Here is an 18,539-nt window from a genome sequence, read left to right as displayed (position 1 = left end):
AAAAGAAACCTAGGGCCCTACCCTACTTACTCACTTCCCCTAGCTGTTAGGAAAAACAAACAAAAAAACAATCCGGTTTTGAAAGCAAGCGCGTTAAATGGTGCTGTTTTAATATCACATGAAGGAATCCCGAGCGGAAATATGTTCTGTATTAAACCCCGTTATTTAAACAAACCTACCAAAGTGGTCGAGTGGAAGTGGCTAGGGGGGAAGTGTGGGAGGGGTGGAATTGGAATCGAGCCTCGGGATTGGCTGGGGCTTCACCGCGCCGCGCGAGGAAGTGGCGTTGTTTGAGCGACGAGGGCTTTTGTGTGTGTGTGTGTGTGTGTGTGTGTATATGTGTGTGTGTGTGTGTGTGTGTCTCGTGGATCGCCAGTCACACACGCGCTTATTCACGTTTCCTGTGGCTTTTTTCGGTGCTGAAGAAAAAGAGCGTCGGTTGAGGCGTTTATCTGTGCAGGTGCCGCTCCGTGGGAGAAATTATTATTATTAATAATAATAATAATAATCATATCGGTAAGCTTCCTCAGAACTGTGTGTTTTTTTAATTGTTAATTTGGCGGTTGGTCGATTTGAATTTGTGAAAGGATTCCTCGGCTAGGCCGCGGCTAATACACTGTAGCTAACTCGACTTAGCCGGTTTGCTAGCTGCTCTAACCGTCTTTTTTGTTTTAAATGTATTTGTTTGTTCGCTGTTACTGTTATCCTTTTTATCTATTTTATCCTTTTAGTCCACGGTGTCGGTTATGAAACAGCTTGGAGTTAGCTTAGTGGCGGTTTTCGGGTTGTTTGAGCTAGCTAGCTAGCATGGTGTGGCGCTAGTTTTGTTAAGGGGGCGGAACGCTGTTGTGTGTGTGTGTGTGTGTGTGTGTGTGTGTGTGTTAGCATGTTTTAGTTATTTAGAAACTGTAGAATAGATATTTTAGTGCTTGTCGAACAAAATATGAGCTTTATAGCTAACTAGCTATTGACGATACGTGTGCTTGTAACTATTAGCAACCACGCGCGAGCTCGGTAACGTTACTGTATGATCAGGGTTTTGTTTTATTTTATTTATTAAACCCCATGTTATGGTGTCGCTGACACGATGATGGTTGAACAGTCTAACAGTAATGAGCCGTGTTTTTTTTTTTTTTAATGAAATATGAGTGTTTTATTGTGGTTGGGTTTTGTGTGTTGTCTGAGAAGGGGGCGGGAACGCTGTAGCGCGCGCGCTTGCCTGTGTGGTAGCTAGGGGCAGGTGTAGAGCAGGGGTTCACAAACTTCTGCGCTCCCTTTCAGAGTAAAAAATAATTTCTAATGACCTCCTTACAATCCTAGCAGGTATTCATTTTCTAACAGGAGTGTTAACGTGTTAATTTTATGTGATGGAGGTATTTATTCCTGAACTTTACCATTAAACACAGTGTCATGGCAACAGCACTAACTGCAATATATATATATATATATATATATATATAATGTATGTGTGTGTATATTTCCAAGTGACCAGCCATTAAGCGTACAACATAACCATAATATCATAAGGAGACGCTGATGGTAGTAACGCACCATAACAACAACAACAACAACAAAAAAAAGACTCCTCACTGCAGAACCACAAGTCCAGGGGGTGGAGCCGGACCCGATCCAGGTCCTCCTCTAACCCCTGACCCATGAGACGCTCTACAGCACAGAACACACACATCCTGCCTGAAACACAGCGAGCTGTCTACACTTTCTCTGGACCTTTGGCTCAAAATTGCCTGGATCAGTCCGACTCCGCCCCCTGGACTTTTAGTTCTGCAGCATGGAGTACTTGGATACACCTCTTGGATGTACACCACGGACCTCTGGGTGACCCCTGGACTCGAGCGCCAGTACCATGTCTTTAGTACAGAAAGTTTGTCTTTGCTTAGCCTCTAATGAAACTGATCAGTTTTTAATCGTGGATAAATAACGTCATCGTCAGTTATAAGTATAGACTTGATGTTATAATTATAGTCTTTTCTGATAGCTTTAGTGTTGCATTAAAAAAATATATATATATATAATTTATTTACATTAATCTTTGTGAAATCTCTTTGCATATATATATATATATATATATATATATATATATATATTTGCATATATTTTTGATTTGTATGTATAACAAACAAAAAGAACAAATCCCTCAAATGTCTTTAATTCTTACAGATATTTTTGAGAACGGCTTTTCTATAAAATTTCTTACAGTGTCAGTATTTATCAGGTTGTCATTGTAAGCTGAAAGACAGAGATGCTGTGAGGAAAACACTTAACTAGCGAGACAGTGTGCAGTGCTGCGTAACCAAAATTTACAGTTATTTCGCTTAGTTCTGATCGGCAGTGCCGTGTTGTTCTGTACGTACTTCTAGTAGCCATCGTGTGTAAACCGTTAGGGTCATGCTGCCACTCCAAGCAGTGTAATGCGTATACAACAGTAGTTTATTACAAAGCTAAAGGGTTTTCAGTGTAGTTACGTCCCTGTACTGAGAAACGAAAGCTGCTGTAGTGTGATTTAGGGCGAGTCCAGAGGGAGGGAGTTGTAAAATTCTTGTGAAAGGTGCAGCCGGATGCAAAAGGGATGGGAACCAGTGGAGTAAAGAAACTTGACTGAGTATCAAGAATGCATTAAAAAAAAATTTTAAGCCAACAGTTAGGTAACCATCCATCCAGCCATACACTGAGATACTCTAACAACCCTTCTCTCTGGTGTTCTCTCTCTCTCTCTCTCTCTCTCTCACTCTGTTTGTATTTCTTTCTCTCCTAGAGGAATGGCTGCTGAAGTGAATGGCAGCTCTGCTCCTGCAAAAGAAGAAGAGGAGCCTATGGACGTCTCAGCAGCGCACACAGAGAACTACCAGACTCTCATTGATGCTGGACTTCCTCAGAAAGTAGCTGAGAGCTTGGACAACATCTTCCAGACTGGTGAGCTGCTTATTAATAACTCCACTGCAAGTACAGAGTATACATTATGTACAGAGTATACATGCCTTACAAGAACAGAAGAGCTTTGTGTACAAGCCAGCAAGTGTAAATAGTGATCCATAAACACTTTCAAAAGAGCTGTTTGAGCAAGTTTACCTTTATAAGGAATCTTAAGCAGATTCATTTTTGCTTGTTTGAGGTAATGTTTTTTTTTTTTAAATGCAGCCAGTGGTGGTATGACAGGTATGTGTGTGTGCATAGCTGAGGGTTTGTGCATGTATGCTGCAGGTTTGGTGGCCTATGCTGACCTTGATGAGAGAGCGATCGATGCTCTGCGTGAGTTTAATGAAGAAGGAGCTCTGTCTGTATTGCAACAGTTTAAAGAGAGTGACCTGTCTCATGTCCAGGTGAGTCCTTCAGGTGTTATTTTTTGAACCAAAACCTTTATAAGATCCTTTGTTCAGTGTAAACTGAATCATTTTTCTGCCAATAGTCACGTTTACATGGACACTTTTTGTTTCAATCGGAATGAAATCAATCAATCAGATTGATTAATCCGATCGCAGTGTTTACAAGAACGGTGAATAAAGTAATCGGGTTGATACACGCGTTTACGTGACAGAATCGGATTTGATCTTCTGACATGCGCACAGTGCACGAATACATGTTTCCCTTCATTCCAACGTGCAGATACTAGCAGCCACTCTCTCGCCATTGCTTCTTTTTTTCGTTTTAAAAAGCAGACTTAACATTTGCCTATTTCAGCTGCTAATTAGAAGGCGACGAGCGCGTGATGTTTCGTGCGGTACTGCGTGTATTTATCAAGCAATTAAAATGCCCCTTCCCGAGCCCAGAACAAGGCGTCTGTGGATGAGGGTCCGAAGCAAGGACTGGTGGGACAACGTCTTCTTGCACCACTTCACAGACGAGGAGTGGAAGGAGAATTTTAGGATGACGCGACAGTCATTTATGACACTATGCTCAATGGTGGAGGGGAACATGTCACCTGGGGAGGCTACGGTCAGAGCCCCAATACCGCTGAAAACGCGAGTCACAATTGTACTGTATAAACTCGGCAGCTGTGCAAAATATCGTGTGATCTCCAATCAATTTGGCGTCCATAAGATCACGGTCAAGAAATTTGTTTACATATTCTGTAAGGGCATGGAGAGAGGGCCGATAACGCAGCTGTCAGTCAGCTGTGCGTCATACGTCATTACGTGATTTGTACATCAGTGCACATGCACAGAACTATCTGGTTTCATTTTCAATCCGATGAAGTGTTTACATGTCCTCTCCATCGGATTAGAAAAGGTTTAAACCACCCCTTACGAAACGAATGAAATTTTAATCGGTTTTGGCCAATTCATTCCGATTGACGTGTTTACATGTGACTTTTAAATCTGATTTCGCTTCTAGTCCAATTACGATCGGATTATTAGTATCCATGTAAACGCCGCTACTGTTGTTTTTTTTTTATTCTATTGTTTCTTTGATGCTTTGCAGAATAAGAGCGCTTTCCTGTGTGGTGTCATGAAGACCTACAGACAGAGAGAAAAGCAAGGCAGCAAAATACAGGAATCCACAAAAGGCCCTGATGAGTCCAAAATAAAGGTGAATTGTTCATTAGGGTTTTTTTTTTGTTTGTTTTTGGAGTGAGCAGTGTATCACTCATGTTTCATGTTCAAGAACTGCATTTTGTTTTGTCTCGCACTGATGACATCACTGCCCTGCCCCCAGGCTTTGCTTGAGAGGACAGGATATACCCTGGATGTCACTACAGGCCAGAGGAAATATGGCGGCCCACCCCCAGAGGCAGTTTTCTCAGGCACGCAGCCTGGTATTGGCACCGAGGTAATATTTGTTTTTTTTTTTTTACGGTGACTTCTGATAACTCGCACCACAAACAGGATATGCAGGCCAGCCATTTTGAGCATATGCACATAGTAAAAGTTTGGTTTGGTTTCACACTGCATGTGGTTACATGACCCAAAATGTATTTAAAAAAAAAAAAAAAGTTGGCTGCGGGTGTGTAAGGCTGAAAATGTACTTTTAAAACTTTTTAATTCGTTGGTTAGAAATACAGCATCAGAAGATTAACGGAAAATGGACCTTTGTCCAGAGTGCGGAGATATCGCTAGATAACTTAGTTATGTGAATAGCCAATTCCAAACATTCTGTATCATGTTCAGTGTTTAGAGAACGTGGCATTTCTTCAGCGCTTCAGTTCTGTCTTTTGCTGCACCCCAAAACACAATGGCAAGTTTTTGGTTCCCTTCCTGCATTGGGGTTGATCCAGGGTTGATCCGGGGTTGATCCGGGGTTGATCCGGGGTTGATCCAGGGTTGATCCGGGGTTGATCCGGGGTTGATCCAGGGTTGATCCGGGGTTGCATCACCTTTTCAGTACACTCAGAGGCGGACAGAGAGTGTGATTGCTGTGTTCTCACCGCACTGAGGAAAACACACCTCCAGTCTTCAGTACAAATAGACTGAAGTCTTCTTTTCTGCTTTTTGGATACCTTGAAAGTACATTACACTAATTCTTTCTTTTTACTGTGTGTTTGTTTGTGTGTAGGTGTTTGTAGGAAAAATTCCTCGGGACTTGTATGAAGATGAGCTGGTTCCGCTGTTTGAGAAGGCAGGGCCCATATGGGACCTGAGGTTAATGATGGACCCTCTTTCCGGACAGAACCGCGGCTATGCGTTCATCACCTTCTGCAGCAAAGATGCTGCACAGGAGGCTGTCAAACTGGTGAGTGTGCAGAACAACACACTGACACACTTCCACACTGCACCCAGAAAAGGGAAATCCTATTCCATATAAAAATTGAGAACCTGTTGCAGTAATAACCTGAATCGAATTCAGATGTTCTGCTTACATTTTTGTATACAGTAAACACAGACTTGCTGCTGAAACATTTTTATTTTTTTCCCCTCTGCCTCTTTCTCGGTCTCTGTCTCTCAGTGTGATAATTATGAGATCAGGCCAGGGAAGTATTTGGGTGTCTGCATCTCGGTAGCCAACAACCGACTGTTTGTGGGCTCCATTCCAAAGAACAAGACCAGGGAGAGCATCCTGGAGGACTTTGGCAAAGTGACAGGTCTGAACCCAGGCACCCCACATCCATCTCCACACTTTAATGTACCTCTCAACATGCAATTTTTTAAATAATGATCTACGTTGGATATATTTTAATGCCCAATTAACTAATAGAATGGTCTGGGAACATTTTTAATTCTCAGCATTTTATATGATGGTAAAAATAAAGTGTTTTAAAGGCTCTTTGCCTATGTTTTGTTAAAATTTCTTGTGCGTGTGTGTGCTTGCGTGCCTGTTCCAGAGGGTCTACAGGAAGTGATTCTGTACACGCAAGCCGATGACAAGAAGAAGAACCGAGGTTTCTGTTTCCTAGAGTATGAGGACCACAAGTCAGCAGCACAGGCCCGTCGTCGACTCATGAGCGGCAAAATTAAGGTGTGGGGCAACCCCGTGACTGTGGAGTGGGCTGACCCGGTCGCTGAGCCTGACCCTGAGGTCATGGCCAAGGTGGGTTGTTTTAATATTATGAAGGTTAAAGTGAATGAATTCACATCAGGATTTATTTAAATGAAGTTTTCTTAAAATGTTTTGAATTCACATGCTTTTAGGTGAAGGTGCTGTTTGTCCGTAAACTAGCCACTTCTGTCACAGAGGAGCTGTTAGAGAAGACCTTCTCCCAGTTTGGGAAACTGGAACGTGTTAAGAAACTGAAAGACTATGCCTTCGTTCACTTTGAGGAGCGGGATGCTGCTGTTAAGGTAATAAATTTATCCCGAATGTGCGATCATCCAAAATATATTTGCTTTATTGTACCAGCGCATGCTTATGTCTATGTGACAAATGACTGTTGACATAACAAGAAATTCATTTTAATGGCAAAATCACTTGATGCACTAAATAAATGTGATTTGGTAAATGTTGAATTCTGTGTATCTGTGTGTGTCAGGCCATGGAAGAGATGAATGGGAAAGAGCTTGGGGGAGAGGAGATTGAGATTGTCCTGGCTAAGCCTCCAGATAAGAAGAGGAAAGAGCGGCAAGCTGCCCGACAGACCAGCAGAAACACAGGGTGAGACTTTACACACAAGCAGAAGAAACACTGCATTAAGAGGGTATTAACCCTAACCTCTGTCTACCACATCTACATAATATGATTGATTACCACGGCCAAGTATTTCAGCTCCTTTTCTCTGTACTGAGAAAAGACCAGAATAAGCAGCTATATAATGCAAATTCCAAACTGTATTGGCTACAATTTCCCATATAAGGGATGAGACAGACAGGAGAGAAAGTCTGTGTGTCACATCCATTGGGTTTCATCCAGGTTGCATAAGAGTTTGCATTGGAGTTTTAGGTAAACAGGTTTTCAGTTGTTTTGAAAATTTGCATTGAAATTCTTGTTCAGTGTTACTGCACATAGATATTGAAAGGTGCTCAAAACACACTCAGGTGCACTTTTCAGAATCTGTTTTTTGTTGTCTGTGCAGTTATGATGATTATTACTACTACCCCCCACCTCGCATGCCACCCCCGGGCCGTGGGCGTGGCCGAGGTGGTCGTGGCGGTTATTCTTACCCACCCGATTACTACGGCTATGAAGAATACTACGACGACTACTACGGCTACGATTACCATGACTACCGTGGTGGCTATGATGATCCCTACTATGGCTATGAAGAAGTGTACCCAATAAGGGGACGCGGCAACCGCGGGAGCCGTGGAGCTCCGCCCCCTCCCAGAGCACGCGGGGTTCCCCCGGCTCGCGGCAGAGGTGGCTATGCGCCGAGGGGAGGTGCTCCCATGGGGGCAGGCCGAGGAGGACGTGGAGGAGGAAGAGGTGGCCCTTTTCAATCGCCCAGGGGTGGACGTGGCACCAGGGGTGCCCGTGGGAACCGCGGCGGCAATGTAGGCGGAAAGAGAAAGGCAGACGTGTTTAACCAACCGGATTCAAAACGACGCCAGACGACCAATCAGCAGAACTGGGGGTCGCAGCCAATCGCTCAGCAGCCGCTACAGCAAGGGGGCGACTACTCCAGCAACTACTACAGCAACGACACCCTGGAGTTCTCCCAGGATTCCTATGGGCAGCAGTGGAAGTAGACGACACACACATCACCCCCCGTAAAAAAGGTATTTGGCAACAATAAGAGAAAAAAAAGAAAGTACCAAAAGTAAATAAAACACAACTCTAAACACATTCCCACCGTCCTCCTGTGAAAAGAAAAAAAAAAAAAAAAAGAAAGAAACACTCAGACGTTGATTGGCTGGCAGTGTTTGACTTCTATTCTCCTTCTCCCTCCGTAGAGTATGTCAGTGACACAATAAGGACACGCCCCAGAATTGGCTTCACAAATCCTGATTGGCTGAAAGTACGTTTTGGCTGAAGACAAGAATGTATCCGTTCCTCATCCTTCCCCTGATTGGTTTGCTCTCTGTCTCACACTCACACACACGAATGACTGGGACATTTTGTCTTAAATCATGCTCCACTTTTATCCCTTCCATTTGTTCTTTGTTTTAAAAGCCAGCAATGAACATTTTAAAAGAAACGAGGACTTTGACTTCTAAAAAAAAGGAAAAAAAAAAAAAAAAAGACAAAAAAAAAGTCTGTACGTTTAAAATCATGAAATGGTCTTGCAGAAAGCTCCTGTCCAAACATTCATTCAACCCCCCTCCCCCCAACACATCCATACTGTACACCCTCTTATTACCCCACTCTCTTTTACTCTCTCTCGTTCTGTGGTTTCTGATAGTGGCATAGGGTCTTGCTTGTAAATAATGGCTATGACTAGAGCTTCATTTTCATTTTTTTTTGTCTTTTTTCGGAAGTGGAGAAAAGAATCCACTGGAAGGAAAAACAAAGTTTTGTAGCTGGAAGTACCGTTAAAAGTGTATGTTTAGCATTTCTAGAAGTAGTTAAATTGTGTTTTTTAAAACCTGACATAACTTCAGACATTTTTTTTTTCTTTTTTGAAATTTGCTCGTTAGGACTTTGGTTTGGCTCACCTTAAGAGCCATGACAGTTTGTTCTCTGATGTTTGTATTTATAACTTTTATTTTTTTGTTTGTTCCGTTTCAATAAAAACTCATCCGAGCAACAATTGGTCAAGTAACTTGAAACTCAATGTTTGTGATTGTAAATTTATTTAGATTGTACCATTCATCATTGCTTAGGAACATGGCCAAACAAAAACACTATTTCAAAGTCAAATCACAATTTAAGTGCATACATTTTGGCTATGAAATTCCTTAAAAAAAAAAAAAAACATTCACATCGTTAGAGGAATTCTCTTTTACTTCCTCAGTGATGCTGTATGAAGATTAAGGAGACACACAGCCTAATGTCTATTTATGTAAATAAAACATCTTTCAGGAGCAGGTCAAAACTTTCTATCTAGCAGCAGCACATACAGTATTATAACAGGGTTCAAGTCACTCATTTACAGACCTGGTAATCTACAAATTATGGTAATTAAATTATTTTTGAGATAGTATTATGCAATTGTCCTTATTTATCAAAGGTGCATGCATTCAAATCTGATCACAAAACTAATTCCAAAAATTTGTAAAATGCAAATTCCACCGACAGTCTTTATTCATTAATTTTATTTTTCTAACTCTGATCAGACTCCTCACATCTGGCTGTAGTATGTGTACATGAAAGCACAACATTAACATCCTGAACAGTGGTTGATTTAATAATCAGTTAATTAATCAAAATAAATTTCACCATCATCAGTAAGTATAGCAAGTAGACTATGATGATTTGCATAGTTTATGCAACAGTAAAAATAGCAAATGGTCACCTCATAGTACAACAGGTAAATTTAGCCTTGAAGCCTAAACGTGAGGCTCAGATGAGAATCTTTCAGTTCATTAGTCCTTCAGTTATTTGCATACAAAAGACGTCACAAAGTGCTGAACTAGATCTTTTCATAGAACGGCTACAGACCTTTATACCATTAATAAAATGGTAATCTTTTATAAAAAAAAAAAAAATGTCCTGAAATGATATGGCAAGAACCCTGTGTAAACTATTACTTGCATCATGCTGTCAGAACAATTTACACATACAGTGCATATAAAAAGTCTACACACCCCTGTTAAAATTTCAGGTTTTTATAATGGAAGAAATGAAACCAAGATAAATCGTCAGATCTTTTTCCACCTTTAATGGAACCATCAAAATCCAGGTGAAAAAAAAACATTTTAAGAAAAGGAAAAAGCCAACTATGACCTGGTTGCATAAGTCTTCACACGCTGTAACTAATACTTTTTATAAAACACCTTTTGCTTTGCTTGTAAAACAGCACTCAGTCTTCTTGACTTAGCACATCTTGAATTGCAAATTTCATTCCAGTCTTCCTTGCAATGTTCTAAAATGCTTCAGATCTATCAAAATGTGAGAGGATCTCCTGTGCACAATGGTCTTCATGTCATTCCACAGGTTTTTGATAAAATTTAGATGTGTGCTCTGACTGGGACATTCCAAAATGTTGATCTCCTGAAGCCATTCCGTGAATCCATGACTTGGATTTGTGCTTTGTGCCAAAATAGATTGGAATTTAGAGCTATTAATGATTCCCTCTATCATGACTAGAGCCGAAGTCCCAGCTGAAGAGAAGCGGCACCATAGTGTGATGCTGCCACCACCATGCTTCACCATGTGTATGGTGTTCTTTGGGTGATGAGCTGTCTTGTTTTTGCACCAAACATATCTTTTAGAATTAGGCCCAAAAAGTTCTACCTTGGTGTCATCAGGCTATAACACATTTTGCCACATGTTTTGGGGTGATTTAGGCATGTTTACCCCCCCTTCCCCACCTTTGAGAAAGGGCTTCTGTCTATCCACCCTACCCCATAGCCCAGAAATGTGAAAAATACAAGAGATTGTTGTCAGATGCAGGGAGTCACCAGTGCTTACCAGATATTCCTGCAGCTCCTTTACTGCTGCTGTAGATCTGTTGGTAGCCTCCCTGATAAGTTTTCTTGTTATCATTTTGGAGGGACGTCCTGTTCTTGGTAACGTCACTGTGACGCCCCATTTTCTCCACTTGTTGTTGATGGCTTTCACGGTGTTTCACGGTACCCCTCTCCTCATCAATACTTTTTGACAGTCAGGTCCCATACATGCTTTGGTATATAGATATATGAAAATCCTACAGAAACAGCTGAACTTTATTTGGGGTTAATCAGAATCACTTCACTGATGACAGATGTATAATGAGTACTGTTGAATATGAGCTTGAATGAGATTGGTTAATTAGGAGCACAGTCACATGCACCATTATAAAATGGTGTGCAAACTAATACAGCCAGATTATTGTACTTGTTTTTTCTTTTTTTTCTGTCTGTTTTTCCACTTGAATTTCATATAATAACTATATGTAATGTTACTATAGTGCTATAGTAACATTTATCTTGGTTTCATTTTTGCATAAAAAAAACCCTGCTATTTTTACAGGGTTATGTGGACTTTTTATATCCACTGTAACCTAATTTTAACCTAAAATGCTAAATGCATAGTTGAGAGAATCGGGTCCAATTTATTTTTGGAACAGAGTGCCATGATCTAAAATTCTGTCAACATGAGTAAATGACCGATGGCCTGTTTGTACATCATAGGTATCACATTACTGCAGCATTAGTTTTTAGCCAAGAACTGAATTAGCACTTTGATATCAAGAGCCCATGAATATATATATTCATGTGTTCAGCATTCAGAACTGAATTTACTATTTGTACTAAGTGTACACAGTCATCCCCTTACCCTGATAGTCTTTTGCTTATTTAGCATTGCACTGGAGCTAAAGGCTAATCTTTTCCATAGATATATTCACAAATCTTCATTAAGCTGCATAATTTTATTTTTAAGCAAAACAGCTTGAACTCTTCTTTAACAACCAGCTTTTCGTTTCATTTATGCCTCCAGACTTTGGGAGGCGTGTCGTAAAATGTTGCTAGTGTAAACTAGTGTGTAGTACGTAGGGATGGGCGATATGGCAAATGTGTCATATGATTGCCGAATTACATTTCCACGACACACAAATATGTATCATGACTGAGTTACAGATATGCTTGCAATCTCAATTATGTGCAATTATAGCAATATGGTAGTTGCTTTTTTGTTTTTAAAAATAACAATTTTATTAAAGAATATTAAAATAAAAAAATTTAACACTGAAAGGAGAGTTTTTTTTAAATTAACATTTTGCAAATGTAAAGAAATGCAAAATTTTAGGATCAAATCAGCTGCTTTGTCAGTTTGTACTTATTAAAAAACTTAGATGTTTAATTTGTAATATGATGTATCTCAGAAACATGTATTGTGTGTTGTGATATCACAATATCAATATTATATTGTCATCCATATATTGCAATATATTGTATTGTATCCAAGATGGCTGCCACAATAGCATTAAGCTACACTCAGCTCAGATTTTGGGTAGCGTCTGGTATTTGTTAGCTACAGTTCATTTTTGTAGTTCCAGTGCAACAGTAAAGAAGCAAACTTCAGACACCAAACATATCTTGGCTGATTGACTGTTCAGGGTAAGAGGAGGATCGTGTCAGATTTTTAAATTTTTTTATTGTTTTGGGCATTTCAGTCTGAACCAGCTAAATTAAAGCCGTTGTGAATTATCTTACATAGCGAACTCCCTCAGAAGCGAATGATGGTAGTAAGGAGGCGATGTAGACTGAAATACGCATGTGATTACAGCTGATATACCTGCTACAGACATGCAGATTTGCTCTCTAGTGCTGCTTCTTATATCTGCTGGACATAACCCTCTTGTAAATAATCCAATCCGTAAAAGTATTGGATTATTTCCACCTCGGCTTGAATCAATCTCGCCTTGCGTTTCTGTCTTATCGATGTGGTCTGCACCCCTGCAGTATGTGGTGGTAAGTGTGAAGTGTGTGTGCTGCTGTCATCTCCACAGTGTGTATGTGTTTGGTAAGTGTTTGTCCCTTTGTATCTGACTTATCCAGGTATCGGAGCGAGAGAGAGCCGTTGCTAGCTTGAGGAACACACCAGAACTGTGTTCTTCTCCAGCAGGGGGTGAGCTGGTCTTTCACACTCCTCTCTCTCTCTCTCTCTCTCTCTCTCTCTCTCTCTCTCTCTCTCTCTCTCTCTCGCTCTTTTTGTCTGTCTCTTTCTGTCTGTTTCTCCCACCTTACTCTCTCTCTCTCTCTCTCTCTCTCTCTCTCTCAAGTCATAATTGGTCATCCAATATGCTCAATTTCTTTACATTACTGCTACATTTATTGATCGATTGGCTTTGATCGTCCTCTGACGCTAATGACTGCTCTGTAGAAGTACATACACGAATAGGACTTCACCATGAGCCTAAAGAATTCTGTTGCTACTAGTCGTCTTGTGCGATATTTATTTTTTTCCCTTGCACATGATTTGTCATGAAACAAAATCAAAAACAAAAAAAAAAAGAATCCACCATTTCAGGCTTAAGAAGAGTACAGAAGGGCATACTAAATTTATTGCAATACAGCTGTGTTACCAGTCGGGAACTGCTTGTTGGCCGTGGCAATCCCGAAAACTCAGCTGGATGGAAACTTTTTGGCCAAATTTTTTTGGTTGCATCCCAAATAAATAAACTGGTGTTAACTATATGGTTCTTTAATGTTAGCTAAGTTGACAGATTTCATTTCATATTGATTCAAAACATTCTCCATTCTCCTAGAATGAAATTGACGGCACCCTGCCAGTCTAGAGCATGCGAGATTGGGCAAGTTGGTGTAAGAGTTAATATGGACGAGTTCAAAACATCTGCGTAAATCATTCCAGATTCACATGTCCGTTGGCTCTTTTCCTGTATTACTGGTGGTGACTTTAAGGCAACAAATGGTTCACAAAGTGGGCTCTGTGAGAATAGGAGATGGGGGAATATATATATATATATATATATATATATATATATATCCTATTACAATTTTGTAAATCATCTATATCTTAAGTTATGCCAGTGAATAATAACTGTAATCTAATGAAGATTAGAGATCAGAAATTGAAAAAATTATCTGGCTGCAATAAATATCCGTCATATTGTCCACATATACTAAGGTAAGTTAGATGAAGACCTTAAAAGTATGGCTTTTTTTTTTTTTTTTTAAATAAAGAGGAATCCAAACATTTTTTAAGTGCTTGCTTAATACATGCATTGAACAAAATGGAGATTATTATGTAGAAAATAATCTCATAATGTACCTAATAATAATGATGATGATGATATTATTATTATTATTATTATTATTATTTTTAATTATTGGGGTCCAAATAATTGGTAGTTTAAAAAAAAAAAAAAAAAAAGTTTGAGAACTTGTGCTCTAAAGCGCTATTTCATTAAGAGGTCCTTGGGCACCACAAACATCTCTCTTGCTCATATCTGTGTCATCCACTGAAAAGCTTGCGGAAGTGGGTGAAGATTGAAGGGCAAAGAGAAATGGAGATAGAGTATCTGCAGTAATGTCCAGTACAGTTGGAGATGCTTCAGTGCTGCAGCTGAAATCAAGCAGTCTGTTTTAAGTGTTCATTAAAAAAATATAAAAAAATAAACTCACATTTTGAATTACTTTTATATGTGTTATTTATTTATATATAGGTAATGGAGACTAATGTATGCATAACAGTGAAATCTAACATAAATTTGGATAATTTAGTTGGGAACCAGAACATTATAGTAGCTGGGCATTGCTGGTATTTAACCATGCTATTAGTCAGAGGTTTGGAGAAAATAATTAATCATCTTCTTCCCATACAGCACTGAAGGGATTTATAACAAATATATATATAGTGTTTGTCTGTGTGTGTGTGTGTGTGTTTTTGCCTGCAACTTAAACTGATGTCTCTTTATGTTCTTTTGCTGATAGTGAGCCTCAATGGATAATAAATGTCTTAGATAAAATCATTTATTCATAATAAACGAAATAGAAAATCGACTGCTTTTGGTAATGACTACAGTTATGGAGGTAAGCAGAACGCTGTGTTTTTGTATGTGATTGTCCAGAAAACTACGGAGTTCTCCAACAGTGGGACACTGTGTGCTGCATCTATCCACTTTATATCAGGGTAAGAGTCTTTGTGTATGTAGTGTATGTTGTGCATGTAGTCGTGAATATTTGATTACTGTATGGTAGTACTGTGTGCTTTGTAACAAATATGCCAAAGAGTTTGCTATTTTTATAACCCTTTGTTTTCTTCTCCCTCCTTTCTGTCCAGAGCCAAGTGTTTCCTTGTGGGTCCCAACCTCGTACCTGAGTAGTCCCTGGCTTTTCAGAGACATCAAGCTGCACGGAACTTCTCTCCTTGTGTCTTTGTGTTTGTATGTGTGTGTGCACACCTGATTTTTCTGCTCATCGGGTTCACCCTGCTGCACAGTTACAAAGCCCAGAGAGTAGGTGCAAAATATCTGCTTTGTTTTGGGTCAGTATTATGGTTTAAACAAACCATCACATTAATATGTTTGCAAGAAAAGCCTCTGAGTCAGTCACAGTTTTTTTTTTTTTTTTTGTCACCTGATCAATATATGGCCAAAAGTTTGTGGACACCTAACCATCACACCCATATGTGGTTCTTCCCCAAATTGTTGCCACAATGTCTGAACCACACAATTGTATAGAATGTCTTTGTAAGCTGTAGCATTACAGTTTCCCTTCACTGGAACTAAGAGGCTCAAACCTGTTCCAGCATTACAATGCCCCTGTGAAAAAAGCGAGCTCCATGAAGACATGGCTTGAGAAGGTTGGAGTGGAAGAACTCGAGTATCCTGCACAGAGCCCTGACCTCAACCCCACTGAACACTTTTGGGATGAACTGAAACACCGACTGAACCCCAGACCTCCTCACCAACATCAGCGCCTGATCTCACTAATGCTCTTGTAGCTGAATGAACACACATCCCCACAGCCACGCTCCAAAATCTAGTGGAAAGCCTTCCCAAAAGAGAGGAGGTTATTATAACAGCAAATGGGGACTAAATCTCGGATGGGATATTCAACAAGCACATATGGGTGTGATGGTATAGTGTACATATGTATAGTTACACTCAGTACTGAGCCTTCAGGATAGTGTCAGGAGACATTCCAATTAAATCATCTTGAAATTTGAATTTTTATTTGATGCCTTGAGCATCGTTGGGTGAGAACTCATGATCTCCAGACGATAGGGCAACCACTTTACTGTTGCGCCCCTACAGTTTTTAGTTCATATATTTTGCAATACTATATATTTTTAAGGCATATGTGCGATCTGTGACCCATATGTTAAACACCTCCTCTTTTCATGCAGGATAACAGCAGGCTGTGGTGCTGAAGATGATGAGGCCTGTGTTGCATGTCTCACGGGAGCAGTAGAGAGTATCTACAGAAACGGGCAGGTGTCAGAGGAAACTAAAGGATGCCCACACGGACATGGGGAGAACATGCGAAACTCTGCACAGACAGTTTCTTAGTAATGTGACCGTGTCTATTGTTCAGTGCGCTATACAAACAAAATAGAATTGGAAATTGAATTAACACGATTTGCATCATTTTAGGGGGTGCCGAGTTATGTGCCCCCCCTAATGCTTGGCTCAAGACTTTAAGACCCCATTATCAAATACTTTCATTAAATCACGTCAAACTCAGGACATGCGTTTTATTATAGCACGTGAACTTTTCACGTTATCTAGAATTCTCACTGTAATGTAGCGTAGCAGACATTTCCGTGCAAGAGCTCACATCACACTTCTCACGGTGACAAAACTCTGTTTTGCGTATGTTTTGTGTATGAAAATGATTCAGCTAAACCTTGTTTTAGGAATTACTTTCGGTGTCATGAGGACGTAGAAAAAAAAAAAATAAAACCTTGATTGTTTCGTGATCATTTTTAAGGCACAGTCTACCATCAACAATCAAACAATCTTGCTATGTTAAGAACTTCATAAAATACCTTTAACAATTTCACAGAAATGATTAAAATTGCATGTTGATAACAGGGGGAAATGACACCTTATATCTTTTGAATACTGATCTCCTTTTTTTTTCCTCTTACTGAAATAAACCTCCAGCAGGCTTCATCTTTCACCTCATTATAGTGTTTTCAGAGTCTTCATAATTGAACAGTTAATAACTTCAGCTTGATAGGTGAGACTTAAAGTTAAAACGCAGTGATGCTCATATCTAAGTTCCTGTTAACACACTTAGCAGTTTTTGACCATATAGTATACAGTTATAGAAGCGAAATGATTTATAGTTGCACTATCTACTGTAACCCAGATGAGGATGGGTTCCTCTCAAGGCTTCTTCCTTGTGTCGTCTCGGAGTTTTTCCTTCCCACCGTCACCTCTGTTTTGCTCATTAGGGATAAATTTATTCATTTAAATTTAAATTTTATGTCCAGATTTCTGTAAAGCTGCTTTGTGATAGTGCCCATTGTTAAAAGTGCTATACAAATAAAATTGAATCAAATTGAATCTGGCTAGTAGATTGCAAACAGAAATGGGAAAAATCTGTTAATCCTGTTTCTCACCATTGGAGCTCCCTTTGACACCCCTGGCTTAGGTGTATATGCCCAATAAATTAATTAATTAGTAAATCTATAGGATAGTATTGAGCTCCAGGAACACTCTCCCACCATCCTCTTGGATGGCTGTGCAGAAATTGGAAGGTTGTGAGTTCAAATCCCAGCATGCCAAGTTTCCACTGCTGGGCCCTTGAGCAAGGCCCTTAACCTTCAGCTGCTCAGTTGTATAAATGTAAGTTGCTCTGGATAAGGGTGTCTGCTAAACGCCATAACTGTCATGAATCTTCCAATTGAGAAAATAAAGGCAATGTTGTCAGGAGGCAGTTATTCAGTTTAAACATGAAACTAAAATGTCCAGAGTCGTCTCTGTGGTCTCCTAATGAACCTGGTGGGTTTCAGGTGGTGTTTTCTGACATACCATAGTGTGTTAAATTCTTGCTTCTGATTGGTCAGAAGGTGTGGATTCATTTTCTGTTGCAGCTCTGACAGTAGTGCTGGCTGTAATTCAGATCACAGGATTATATTTAACACGCTTGTTCTAATACCTCATTGTTTCTAGAGAAATAGCTCATTCACAGGGACTTGTATGTCAGATGTGCCATGTAATCTAAGACTAATAATATACAGATTTTAAAAATGTGTTGATAGTAAGAAAAAGGTATAATAGCTGATATGGTGAATCTTTCTGTATGGAGATGTTTATTGAACATTTATAGAAGGAGTCTCCAGGTCCAGTGCTTTGTAACAGTTTCACAACAGGAGTCTTCAGACAGAGGACTTTGTACTTACTAGTTTCATGCACAGGTTTAACTTCAACTTTAAGAGAAAGAAACACCTCAAGAAGCTGGTGAATAAATGACTGTTTGTAGCTCTAGTAAGTGTTAACAGGACTAACTTGTCTCAAAGACCTTCCACATCATTATGAGCAGATAAAGTTAATTGTATCAATGCTTAAGAAATAAAAAGATTAATCGCAGACAAATTGATATATCGTCTAAGAGGAATAAAACACTTTAGGATGTGCTGTTATTGTTAAATAACTGACC

General features: G+C 39.8%; 1 protein-coding gene across 2 annotated transcripts; it reads left to right on the top strand.

The window, feature by feature from the left end:
- Window positions 1-290: 290 nt before the first annotated feature.
- Window positions 291-17,326, top strand: hnrnpr (heterogeneous nuclear ribonucleoprotein R). 2 transcript variants are annotated; one of them, XR_008302289.1, is made up of 15 exons: window positions 291-516; window positions 2,774-2,931; window positions 3,220-3,338; window positions 4,438-4,545; window positions 4,672-4,785; window positions 5,509-5,685; window positions 5,899-6,034; window positions 6,275-6,480; window positions 6,582-6,731; window positions 6,920-7,041; window positions 7,460-8,102; window positions 12,966-13,035; window positions 14,999-15,060; window positions 15,211-15,385; window positions 16,279-17,326. XR_008302289.1 is itself a non-coding variant. In XM_034307683.2 (12 exons), the coding sequence occupies exons 2-11, from the start codon at window positions 2,778-2,780 to the stop codon at window positions 8,070-8,072; spliced, it is 1,899 nt and encodes a 632-aa protein (XP_034163574.1). In that variant the 5' UTR covers window positions 292-516; window positions 2,776-2,777; the 3' UTR covers window positions 8,073-8,102; window positions 8,277-9,073. The 2 variants fall into 2 exon arrangements, 1 of the variants encoding a protein (XP_034163574.1); XM_034307683.2 differs by lacking the exons at window positions 12,966-13,035; window positions 14,999-15,060; window positions 15,211-15,385; window positions 16,279-17,326 and adding an exon at window positions 8,277-9,073 and having other exon boundaries at window positions 292-516; window positions 2,776-2,931.
- Window positions 17,327-18,539: the final 1,213 nt, after the last annotated feature.

Source organism: Pangasianodon hypophthalmus, chromosome 9, assembly GCF_027358585.1.
Source record: "Pangasianodon hypophthalmus isolate fPanHyp1 chromosome 9, fPanHyp1.pri, whole genome shotgun sequence".
Classification (NCBI taxonomy): Eukaryota; Metazoa; Chordata; class Actinopteri; order Siluriformes; family Pangasiidae; genus Pangasianodon; species Pangasianodon hypophthalmus.
Note: the sequence above shows the minus strand (reverse complement) of the source record. Positions and strands in the feature narration are given on the sequence as shown.